At 49.2% G+C, this 12,312-nt stretch overlaps 1 protein-coding gene across 1 annotated transcript in view; it reads left to right on the top strand.

Moving 5' to 3' along the window:
• dip2ba (disco-interacting protein 2 homolog Ba) overlaps positions 1-12,312 on the top strand; it is a 51,171-nt gene that overhangs the window by 21,039 nt on the left and 17,820 nt on the right. Inside the window, 17 exon segments of the mRNA XM_042097791.1 lie at positions 1,004-1,075; positions 2,821-2,961; positions 3,918-4,043; positions 5,567-5,809; positions 6,784-6,915; positions 9,086-9,156; positions 9,158-9,206; positions 9,340-9,479; positions 9,481-9,538; positions 9,908-9,999; positions 10,107-10,136; positions 10,138-10,218; positions 10,354-10,416; positions 10,418-10,448; positions 10,451-10,477; positions 10,652-10,761; positions 10,950-11,052. Of these exon segments, the coding sequence (XP_041953725.1) occupies positions 1,004-1,075; positions 2,821-2,961; positions 3,918-4,043; positions 5,567-5,809; positions 6,784-6,915; positions 9,086-9,156; positions 9,158-9,206; positions 9,340-9,479; positions 9,481-9,538; positions 9,908-9,999; positions 10,107-10,136; positions 10,138-10,218; positions 10,354-10,416; positions 10,418-10,448; positions 10,451-10,477; positions 10,652-10,761; positions 10,950-11,052 (1,569 nt within the window).

The following is a 12,312-nucleotide window of genomic DNA, read 5'->3' as shown; positions in this document are numbered from 1 at the left end:
GAAGGAAACTTACTGTCACAACAAGGAGAACATTGGCGAGTCTATATCTATGGTGTCTGTAACACAGTGTCAACAGACACCATAAACAGCTTTCTCAGTCCTGGCCACCCCCCTGTGGAGGCAGAAGACTGCACCGCATCTAGAATAGCGAGTAGCATCAGTGCCTTGACACAGGTGTGTCACAGCCAAGCGAGCGGGAACTCAACACTTTAGTTTGGGCTCTTTTCTTCTCTCTCGTTGTGCTTTCAGCATGGCTGTCTGTTTAATGTCCACTGTCTCTGCCATCCACTTCATCCCTCTATCTGTACCTCTCTCTTTGTGTGTGTGTGTGTGTGTGTGTGTGTGTGTGCACTGCACTGCACTGCACTGCACTGCTTATCACAGACGTGTGTCAGAGCGTTTAGCTGCGCCCTGTTCCCACTGAGCAGAGGAAAGGAGGTGTTTGTGGACTGAGATTGTACAGTCGCCCCCTCAACACCCCCCATACCTCTCTCTCTCTCCCTCTCTCTCTCTCTCTCTCTCTCTCTCTCTCTCTCTCTCTCTCTCTCTCTCTCTCCCCTCTCTTTCCACTCCTCTGCTACTCCCTCTCTGCTATTGTTCCACAGGTTGAGTACACACATGTGGGAGAGAAAAAGAGAGTTGGGAGCTGTGTGTGTGTGTGTGTGTGTGTGTGTGTGTGTGTGTATGTGGACTGCACCGAGTGGACTTTACCCAGTGCTTGGAGGTGGGAGTGCTGGTCAAGGCCAGCCCCTGCCCCGAGAGAGTGAGGAGAGGGGGGGGGGGGGGGGCGCATATGCTGCTAGCTCACATGGCCATCCTGCTCCACATCTTTGTTTACTTTTTTTTTGGCGGGGGGGGGTTGTTTTCTTTCTGCACTACATGTGTCTGTGGCCACACTGCAGATTTGCGTCATTTCAGGTTGTGTGTTTTGATTGTGTGTTTGTAGAGTTTGTAATCTGTCAATGGCACACTCACGAGGGCCTCTTGTTGTTCTGCTTCCCAGGTGACATCACCCAGAAGGGCTATGAGAAGAAGAAAGCCAAGCTCCTGGCTCCCTACATTCCCCAGATCCAGAGTAAGTGCACCACCCTCCGCCACAACAACAACACCGTGTGTGTGTGCTTGTGTGTGCGTGCGTGTGTGTGTGTGTGTGTGACAGTGTACATATTTATAGATTCCTTTCCTTGTCAGATTAAAAAATTATGCCGCATTAAGATCACAAACAAAACAGACCTTTAATTCAGCTTCAGCCGGAAACACTCTTGATTACTTTCTCTCTGGCTCATCTAACTAACTACTCCATGCTCAATATTAGGCCAGCTATTTTCATTTTTCCCTTAAAGGGCTGAGACTGTTTGTGAAGATAACAGCTTCAGGCGTTTTCCCCTGGAATGCTGTAGAGAGGAGGGGTCACAAAGTATGTGGTGGTGTGATAGATTAGGGTGTGTTACTTAATTAACCTCCTTATTACTGGAATTGATCTACTGTTTTTCCAAAACATCCTGGGCTGTTTGTTGTTGATTGCCCAGCTCTGCTGATCATACGTGGCTCCTGGGTGCCCCCTAGTGACACACTTAAGAACTGCCCTGTGGTTTGACATGTATAGACATGTTTCACTCCACTATGTTCACAGCTCCCCACCCCTCTGTCTAGCAAGGGGACTGTGTTTCACCTACATGTTGATATTTAGGTCCATGTTTATTCAGCGTGTCCAGTTTAAATGTTTGTGTTAGACCTGTGAACTGCAATAAATAGTGTTGTATGTTTATCGCTGAGCTCATGTCAACAAGTCGACCATTAGTGAGCCAAACCATCAACACACATAACATGACTTAGAGTAAGCAATGGCCTCTGCCTTTTCCTGTCAGCACCATGAGCACACACACACACATTTACATTCACACACACACACACATACACACACACATGCACACATTTACATTCACACACACACACACATACACACACACATGCACACATTTACATTCACACACACACACACACATTTACATTCTCACACACACACACACACACACATACACAAATCTATTTTGACACAACCTAAAAGAGGAAGTGAAACTGAGGTGAAACTCAGAGTGCTGTTTTGTGCTCTGCGTTATTAATGGAAGGCTAGCACGCCTGTAACGGCGTTGACTCACCCAGAGCTGCGGAGCCACTGCAGGCTACAGTGCACACACAGAACGAGAGACTGACCTTAGCTGGCCTAAAAAAAGGCACGCGGCCACGTCAGCCCTGCGTTACACAGCATAGCACAGCACAGCACAGCTCCCAGCATAGCACAGCACAGCACAGCACAGCTCCCAGCACAGCACAGCACAGCACAGCTCCCAGCGAGATAAGGGAGTGTTGAAATCGAAGAGAGAGCATGACCATGGTTTTAAGGCTAGTGAAAGCCTCCCCATATCCCACAGCTCCCCTTTGTGCTTTATGTCATCTTGCTTTTTTGTTGTTAGCTGACATCGTTGTTGTTCTCCAGCTACTCAGAAGTTCTGAAGGGGGACATTTGGTTGTTGGGTTACACTGAATCACTGCGGTGTGTTGCAGGGAGTTCCCTCTGGTTTTCATGTGCTATTGATGCGCATCATCAGCAGTGTGGAGGCCTGCCGTCACGTCACACAGGCTTCAGCCCCCGCAGATATCGGCCCTTTGAACCTCAAAGTTCACCCCCTGCTGTTTGCTCCCTCTTTCACCTTTTTTGTGTGTCTGTCTGTGTGTGTCTTTGTGTCTTTGTGTCTGTCTGTCTGTCTGTCTGTGTGGTGTTCGAGAGAGAGAGAGATAACCCTGTGTTGTGTCCTCCAGATGTGGATCCTCATATTCAGCTGACCCCTCCGGGCCCCAGCGCAGACCCCACTCCCAGCCCAGACGCCGGACCCTCGGCCTCCTCACGCCACCATCGCTCACACCGCAGTGGAGGGGCCCGCGATGACCGCTACCGATCAGGTAACGCCCAGCACTGGAGACACACACACTAACGCCCAGCACTGGAGACACACACCACTACTGATCAGGTAACACGCAGCACTAGGTATTTCTTCATTAGCTGTCTATTAAAAGTTTAAATACACCGATGACCTTTTCCTATTGCTATGGTTACACGTAAACAAGAGCACATGCATGTTAAATCCTTTCACAATTCAGTCCTGTAACATTCAAATGCACATAACCAGACACATATGAGTACAGACAACAGAGCAAGGTTTCCCATTAAGGTGTAGATGGAGCAGAAATTCACTAGCTGTCTAGCATTTTTTTGGTCTGCACGCACACACACAGACACACAGACACACACACACACACACACACACACACACACACACACTCACACTCACACTCACACTTGTGCACAGTAAAGTGACCGTTGCGAGGCGTTGATGGTTTTCTGTGGCTGTGTTACTGTGTTGGAGGATGACATGACTGTGGAGCTGTCAGAGACATGGCAGGAAGAATAGTGGTGGCCCCTCACGCCATCTGTCTGAACCCATGCCTTCTGCTGAGGTCATGTCTGTTTACTGCTGTGGCTTTCATGACCAATATCTCCCCCCCCCCCCCCCCCTCTCTTTCTCCCTCTCCCCCCTCTCTTTCTCTCTCTCTCTCTCTCTCTCTTTCTCATTCCTTGTGTCTGTTTATCTTTCGTCCATCTCCTGTCTTTGCTTTATTCCACTCTCACTCTCTCACACAATATCTCTCTCTTTCTGTTCTTGTTTCTCTCTTTCTCACATGCTGCTCTCTCTTTCTCTTCTCCATTTCCCCCTCTGCCCCACACACACACTGCTTGACCTTTTTGTCCTTTTAACCCTTGACGACTCTTGTCCCCCCCCCCCCCCCCCCCCCCCCCCCCTCTCTCTCTCTCTCTCTCTCTCTCTCTCTCTCTCTCTCTCTCTCCCCCTCTGTCTCAGATATCCACACAGAGGCTGTGCAAGCTGCGCTTGCGAAGCACAAAGAGGAGAAGATGGCGCTGCCCATGCCCACAAAGCGACGCTCGGCCTTCGTCCAGTCGCCCGTGGACAACTGCACTCCTCCCGGTGAGGCCCGCCAGCACCACTACTCCCACTCGCCTTCTGCTGTCCTCTGCCCGGCCAGGTCACACCGGCCATCAAACACACACACACACACACACACATACTGTACACACACACACATACTGTACCTACACACACACACACACACATATACTGTACCTACACACACACACACACACACACACACACATATACTGTACCTACACACACACACACACACACACGCACACATATACTGTACCTACACACACACACACACACATATACTGTACCTACACACACACACACATGCACACATGCATGCTCAAACACAAACACACAACCACATTTTCATGCACTCATGCAAACATGAATTTTGTGAGTGTCTCTCACACATACACTATGTCCTCATATACAGTACACTATGTCTACACTTACACTATGTCTACATATACACTATGTCTACACATACACTATGTCTACACATACACTATGTCTACACATACACTATGTCTACATATACACTATGTCCTCATACCTATACAAATGCATGCGACCACAGAAACACATACCTGACCTGTGGACTCAAACTGTAGCTGCACCAACAACAGTATGCACACACACATCATTTGTGTGCACGTTGGCTACCCCGTACTACCATATGCGTCTCTACTGAGTGAGCTCAGAAAACATGACATCATGTTGAGTGGAGAAGGCCAAACCTGCTCTGCGAATCCTCCTCCACCACCATATTCACTCACGGCAGGGGTCTGTGGGGGTTGCGTGGGTATTGGCTGTGTGTCCAGAGATGCGGTAGGATTGCAATCAACGCTGCCAAGCAATTTTGCATCTGTGCACACAACACGAATTCGGACACTGTCATGTGCTTTGCAACCGGAGATGGCCGTGGTGGTCACCTTGTTTGCACTCCCTGAGTAAAGGAGCTGAGTGCTCGGCCATCACCCGTATCGGGCCCTTGTTTGTTTTGCGTAGAGTTCAGGCCCCGCATGTTGTTGCTGAGTGGGTGAGGTCATGTGTTTACGAGCAGAAGAAGAACATTGTTTGGAGATGTTTGTGTAATGGGTTTGTGTATTTGTTTTGAGTGGGTTTTATTTCTCTGTTTTTGTTTTTTGTCCGCTTGCAGTCATGGATATCTGTGAGAAAGAAGCGTGTGTTCAGTTGAGCATCCATGCACACCACACTATTCAAATTCTGTCATGTTTATTGGCATATTTTTCCCATTTGTTAGTGTGTTTGGATGTTGTTTATGTGTGCTTGCCTTGAATGTTGTTGTTTTTGTTTGTGTGGGTGTGAGTTTTTTTGTTTGTATGTATATGATGTATGTATATTTTATATGTTGTGTATGGCTATGTGTATGTGTGTTTTATTTCTATGTGTGTAACTGTTGTTTGTTCTATGTGTGTATGTTTCTGTCTGTTTTGTCTGTGATGAAGACATTGATGCCTTCTCTGTGCGTGCAGGAGTCCCAGTGCACAGTACGGTGTCCACTAAGGTCCAGTGCTTATGCCCGTCTCCGCTCTCCACAGACACGTCGTCGGCGTCCGAGGACGAGGGCTCCCTCCGCCGGCAGGCTGCGGTGAGCGCGGCGTTGGTCCAGAGCCTGCAGAGCCCCGACTACTGGATCAACCGCTCGCTCCAGGGCTCGTCCACCTCCTCGTCCGCCTCCTCCACCCTCTCCCACGGCGAGCCCAAGAGCCAGAACCAAAGCCAGAACACGGGCCCGCCCGCCCCCAGCGCCCTGGCCGACGTGCTGGCCCACACACGCTTAGGTGGGTTCCCCCCTGGCACACTGACGCTGACACCCCTGGTCTTCACAGCCTCACCTGTCCACTGTAAATACCTGCAGAATCAGGTGGAGGTATTTACAGGTGTCAGGTGTCCTGAGGAGGCTACATGCCCTGCATGCTGAATGAGTTCTTATGCACATTTCTGCTGTATGAGTTAGCACTACAGTGCGTGCAGGTGAACGTCAGGTACAGTCCTAGAGTGTCCAGTGACTTCCGTTTTACTTCCGCTACATGGGACCTGTCTTTCAAAAAACTATGAACGGGAGTTAATGGAGAGATAACAATTATTTTTTGGTCCAGTTTGAATTGTGCCACGAATTTCACATATGATGTGTGTGAATTTAAAAGATAATTTTTCACGTCAAGAAAGTACTGTTGTTCGACATGTTGTTCAACATAATGAACGATAAGATTAGCATACAACTTACCTGATGTGTTTAATCCTCTGACTCCTCTGTCCTCTGACTGATTTTCATCGGCAAGGAAAGCCCAATTAAGACCTGTTGCTGGTATGCTTGTACAATCTAGTGTGGCTGTGAATGAGCTAACGTCACTAGCGCGACTAATGGGTTTGTAGTTGTTGGAATTATGATCTTTCACAATGTTGTAATTCAATAGTTACAAAACAAACTGCAAATGTCTTTACATGAAAAATTGTCTTTAAAATTGACAAACATCATATGGGTAATTCAAGGCACAAGTCAACCGGGACCAGAAAATAATTTGTTTTTCACCATAGACTGGCGTTCAAAATTTTTTGAAAGATAGGTCCCATGGAGGCAAACAGAAGTGGCGTCACTGGGACACTCTATAGAAGATAATATCAGTATTATCAATGCCAATGATCAGGAAGCAACTATGTCTCGAAACTGTTACATAGAGTCTGGCAGTGTTGCCGTATGATGTTGGGCTGGTCAGTTGAACTGACCACACTGCCCGCGCGTCTCTCCCTGCAGCGGAGAACAGCAGCGTGCCCCCTGACGTTACCTCCACCACGCAGCAGGACCGGGGCTCGCGGGTAGACATACCCCCCGTGCGTGGCATGAGCCGGGGCCAGAGCCGCGCCAGCATGATGGACACGGCAGACGGTAGGAGCGCCACACACACACCACACACACACACACACACACACCTGAGCTATGGACTGAAGTACAAGCACATACTTTCTATAGATACTTATGTATTCAGGTGACTACACACATAAACACATACGTGTGCATGTCCTAGTACCCCTGCTCACTCTCATTAGGTAGGTGTTCTTGTCACGGTGCTTAAGGAACTGGGTTGAGAATAAATATAGGCTGCCTCAGATGTGGATAAGCTGATAATGCTCAACTTAACTAACAATAGGCCGCAGTGTGTAGCACGCTCGTGTTCACAGGCGAGCTTCAGTATGCGGATAAGCACGGGAGCTGTGATCACGATCAGAATGTTGACACACTTTCAAGTTGCACACTGGAAAGATGAATGCCCCTCCATTTTGAAAGCATAAGACACCCTTCCAAACCATCGCACACTGGCCACAGCTCTGTCCAGCTCCGTTTCCCAGTCTGCACTGGGGGGGGGGTTGTTGTGTGGTGGATTATAATGGCCATGCTGAATCAGAGCATTGTTCTGTTGAGAGCGCCGGCGTGTCTAAGCTCAGACCATGCGCCATGGCTCCCCACCGCAACCCAAACTCGTACTCCCACTCTGCTATCATTCATACTGATGACTCTTTTATTTCAGCATAGACTTTGCCAAAGGTGTGTCCTGCCCATTTTTTAGTGTGCATGTGTTGTTTTTTTGTGTTTTTTTCCTCAGTTGACATTTTAGTTGTAATTTGTCAGAACTCTACCCTCCACACTGACACTCAGGGGTTCAGAAGCGCTGTGTGTGTGTGTGTGTGTGTGTGTGCCTTTGCTCTGCCGCTAGTGCTGACCCAGCTGATTTGAATCAATATCCCGTGATGCTGGCTAAAGAGCCATGCTAATGACCATTTAACACATTCCCTGAATTAGTCAGGGACGAGCCCTCACCATGTGAGCCTGGACAGGAGGCTGCTGTCAATGGACTGGAATGGGTGGGTGGTTGCTGCATATGTCTGCTCAGGGTTGGTTGATGGGGGGGGGGGGGGTCAGCTGCTTAAAGAGTGTGGACGTTTGCAGTCTCACCTCTGAAGCTCAGTAATTAAGCTCAAGTATGCACTTGTCTGATTTGCCCAGGCCTTTGCTAATGGGATTGGATATATTCCTCTCCAAACCCACTCACCCTCCCCCACACACAGATACTCACACACACACACACTGTAATCTACTAAAAACAGCACTGTATAAAGCTACATGTCAGACTATTGCTGTTGGGATTGTAATTGTGCCATTCTAACCAAGTTAAAGAGATTCATGCTTAATCTTTTGCTTTGCTGGCTGCTGGCATGGCATGGCACTGCTCTGCTCTGCTCTGCTGTGCTGCGCTTGAGAATGCTGCTAACAAACTCATGTGCTCTTCTTTTGTTCTCCTTTTCTTTGTGACATTCTTGTCTGTCCTCTCGTTTCCCATCCGGCCCACTTTTGTGGGTCATGTGTGCTTTTTTGGGGCTTTCATTTTGACCGGCTGTAGGAAGAGGTAAAGGTAATATCACACACACACACACACACAAACACAAAGTCACCCCGCTCCGGAGGGGTCACTACTGAGCTCTGTCCTGTCTGTCTCTCGACCCTCAGTCAGTGTGTCCCTCTAGTTCTGTGTCCTGTGTATCGCCTGTAGATCCTCATTTTTCACATACAAGCCTAAAGTAGAGGTGACCGCCAAGTGAAGTGATATGCTGTGTAGCCTGTGGACAGTAGCCGTGGGTGCGCTCCAAATCACACCTCACACCCTATGTAGTGTGCTAACTTCAGCAAGCAGTGCTGTGATCGCTAAAGAGGTGATTCCTCCCTGCAGAGTTTGGGACGGATGGGTGAGTAGAGTGTTATTTGGAGCACAGCCGTAGACGTGTATGTGTGTTGTAGACCAGGGCTACCTACTCCCAGTACTGGAGAGCTGCCTCTGCTGTACCCCATGAATGATTTAAAAGTCTGAGAGGGGAGCACTGCACTTGGATTTGGTTGAGTTTAAATGATCCCAAAAGTCAGATTTCCAAGCTCTTCAAGAACTGAAAGTGGGCATCCCTGTGGAGTAGCTTGGCAGATAACTGTGTGTGTCTCTGGTTGTGTGTGTGTGTGTGTGTGTGTGTTGTTTGTGTTGAAGACACTGATGCCTTCTTTGTGCGTGCAGGAGTCCCAGTGAACAGTAGAGTGTCCACTAAGATCCAGCAGCTGCTCAACACACTCAAAAGGCCCAAGCGGCCCGCCACTCAGCGAGTTTTTCCTGGACGACGCGGAGGAGATTGTGGAAGGTGAGTGACTGTCAAGATACAACATTGCTCAATTTATATAGATATGGTCAGACTGAACATGCCTATATTAAATAATACATTGGAAACATTGCCGTGCACTGATTCGTCCTCTGTTGCTCCCTCTGTCCTGCAGTGCCCAGGCCTGACCCCAGCACGCCCAGGCCTGAGGGACGACAGATCATCCCGGTGAAGGGCGAGCCTCTGGGTGTGGTCAGTAACTGGCCCCCAGCCCTGCAGGCAGCGCTGGCCCGCTGGGGGGCCACCCAGGCCAAGAGTCCCCGCCCTCACCACGCTGGACAACACCGGCAAGCCCATCTACACCCTCACCTACGGTGAGCCAGAGAGGACAAAACTCATTGAGACCTATGTGCTGTAGCTTCAAATGCAATACTATTATATGGCCAAAAAAACATATCTGAACTTAATATGATGTTGTAGTAGGTCATAATTGGGTAGATGAGTTCAGATGATTAGATGGTAGTAATACTTAGTAGTACTACTACTACTACCACTACCACTACTACTACTACCACTACCACTACTACTACTACTACTACCACTACCAGTACCACTACTATACTACCACTACCACTACCACTACTACTACTACCACCACCACCACCACCACCACCACTACTACTACCACTACTACAAATACTACTAACTAATTCTTACTCCTGGTTTGTATCCACCCTGTGCAGGCAAGCTGTGGAGTCGCAGTCTGAAGCTGGCCTACACTCTCCTCAACAAGCTGGGCACCAAGAGCGACCCCGTCCTCAAGCCTGGCGATCGGGTGAGTCGCTACGCAGCCTCTGTGTGATTCAGCCCACAGTGACCATGACCAGTAACGCTGATCATTGCCATACTAACTTCTCTCTGCTTTGTGTGTGTCGTGTGCAGGTGGCACTGGTCTATCCCAACAATGACCCGGGGCATGTTCTGGGTGGCGTTCTATGGCTGTCTGCTGGCAGAGGTCATTCCTGTGCCCATCGAGGTGCCACTCACTCGCAAGGTACGTGTCAGTGCTTGGATGATTTTAAACATGCAACATGGGACATTGTTGTAGCTGATGCTTCATAACTGGCGTTATGTAGTAAGATGATGGTCCACGGCACTGATTTAGTGTTTGCCTATTGATCCTCCGTAGGACGCAGGAAGTCAGCAGATTGGCTTCCTGTTGGGCAGCTGTGGCGTTGGATTGGCTCTGACCCAGTGAGGTGTGTCTCAAAGGCCTCCCCAAGACCCCAACGGAGAGATCCTGCAGTTCAAAGGTCAGCTCCTCTCCTGGAACCTGTGTTCCTATTGTCACCTGCTGAAATAAATCATCATGTCCAACTGGAGATATCTAGTTCTATGCTCTTCATCATGCCAAGCTGGGAGAGGCGTGCTGATGCTGTTTGCATTTCTGGTGGGATTATTGAGAGTTGTGTGGTGTGTTCCCACAGGATGGCCAAGGCTCAAGTGGGTTGTGACGGACACAAAGTACCTGACCAAACCCTCCAAAGACTGGCAGCCCCACATCCCCACCGCCAACACTGATACCGCATACATAGAGGTGAGCAGTGGACAACAGTGCCCGTGTGTGTGGGTGTGGACTCTTATCTGTGTCTGTGTTGTTTGACTAGTGCAACGTTATTATGTTATTATGCTATAATAAATTGTTATTATGTTATATTAAGTTATAATTATGTTATTAAATCATGATTATGATATGATGAGTGTGTGTATTCTCTTCCCCTCTAGTATAAGGCCAGTAAGGAGGCACAGTAATGGGTGTGGCCTGTGTCTAAGATTTCAATGTTGACACACTGCCAGGCTCTCACACAGGCCTGCAACTACTGTGAAGGTGAGTGCTCATCTCCTCTACCACTACCACTCCTCCTCTACCTCCTCTCCTCATCTCCTCTACCACTACCACTCCTCCTCTACCTCCTCTCCTCATCTCCTCTACCACTACCACTCCTCCTCTACCTCCTCTCCTCATCTCCTCTACCACTACCACTCATCCTCTACCTCCTCTCCTCATCTCCTCTACCACTACCACTCCTCCTCTACCTCCTCTCCTCATCTCCTCTACCCACTAACCACTCCTCCTCTACCTCCTCTCCTCATCTCCTCTACCACTACCACTCCTCCTCTACCTCCTCTCCTCATCTCCTCTACCACTACCACTCCTCCTCCTCTACCTCCTCCTCCACTCCCTTCTTAGCAAGGGCATTGTGAATGGTGACGCCATTTTGACCATCACCTGTGACGAGCAACAGCCACAGCACTGAATTTATCTAAATGCTAAAACCTTCCACTGGGTTGATGGACCTCCATCCCAAATGCTGTTCTGAACAAAGGCCTTTGCGTCTGGCAATGTGCATATGCACCTTTATAGTTATTGTAGATAGATAGATAGATAGATAGATAGATATACTTTATTGATCCTAGGGGAAATTCAAGGAAATTGTGGCGTCTGGATGGGCGTGGTTGGATAGGTGGAGCTGTTTGGCATCAGCCCATGTACTGTTGGGTGTGGTCAAGCCCATGGGGCACTGCGTGGGTGGTCAGGGGTGGGGGTGGGGGTTGTTGCTCGTGCCCCTTTCAGACATTCCGAGGCCAGGGAGAATCTTGCCCAAGCGGACAGCCGGATGTATAACGATTCGCTCTGATGAATTTGAGCCACGTTTATTAATTAATGCCAAGGAGGCAGATGGGACAAGTACAGGCCCGTGTGCACTGCAGCGCTGCATGCAAACAGAGCCACTGACAAGAAGAGTTGCCTTATATGTATTTAAGTGTGTGTGTGTGTGTGTGTGTGTATAAACTTTGGAATCAGAGGCAACATATACCCCACACACTTCACGTGACACAATGGCACACCGACCCAGGAATAGCTGAATAATTCAGAGCACTTTAGCGGGTCCCGTGCGCCCCATACGGAGGGGCCTCGTGTTTCTGCGGCCATGAATCTTTCATGGCCATCCCGCTCATCCGCTGCCGAGCGCCACTCAAACAAAAGCCCGCTGCCACGGCCATCTGGGAGAGAGAGCGCGCGGCGGCGAGCGTCAGTGCGCGTCCCGTGCCGCCACTGTCACAGGATGTGGACCGGCACCGGAAC

This window comes from Alosa sapidissima, chromosome 7 (assembly GCF_018492685.1).
Source record: "Alosa sapidissima isolate fAloSap1 chromosome 7, fAloSap1.pri, whole genome shotgun sequence".
Classification (NCBI taxonomy): Eukaryota; Metazoa; Chordata; class Actinopteri; order Clupeiformes; family Clupeidae; genus Alosa; species Alosa sapidissima.
The sequence above is the reverse complement of the archived record's forward strand: the minus strand, read 5'-3'. Positions and strand labels throughout refer to the sequence as shown.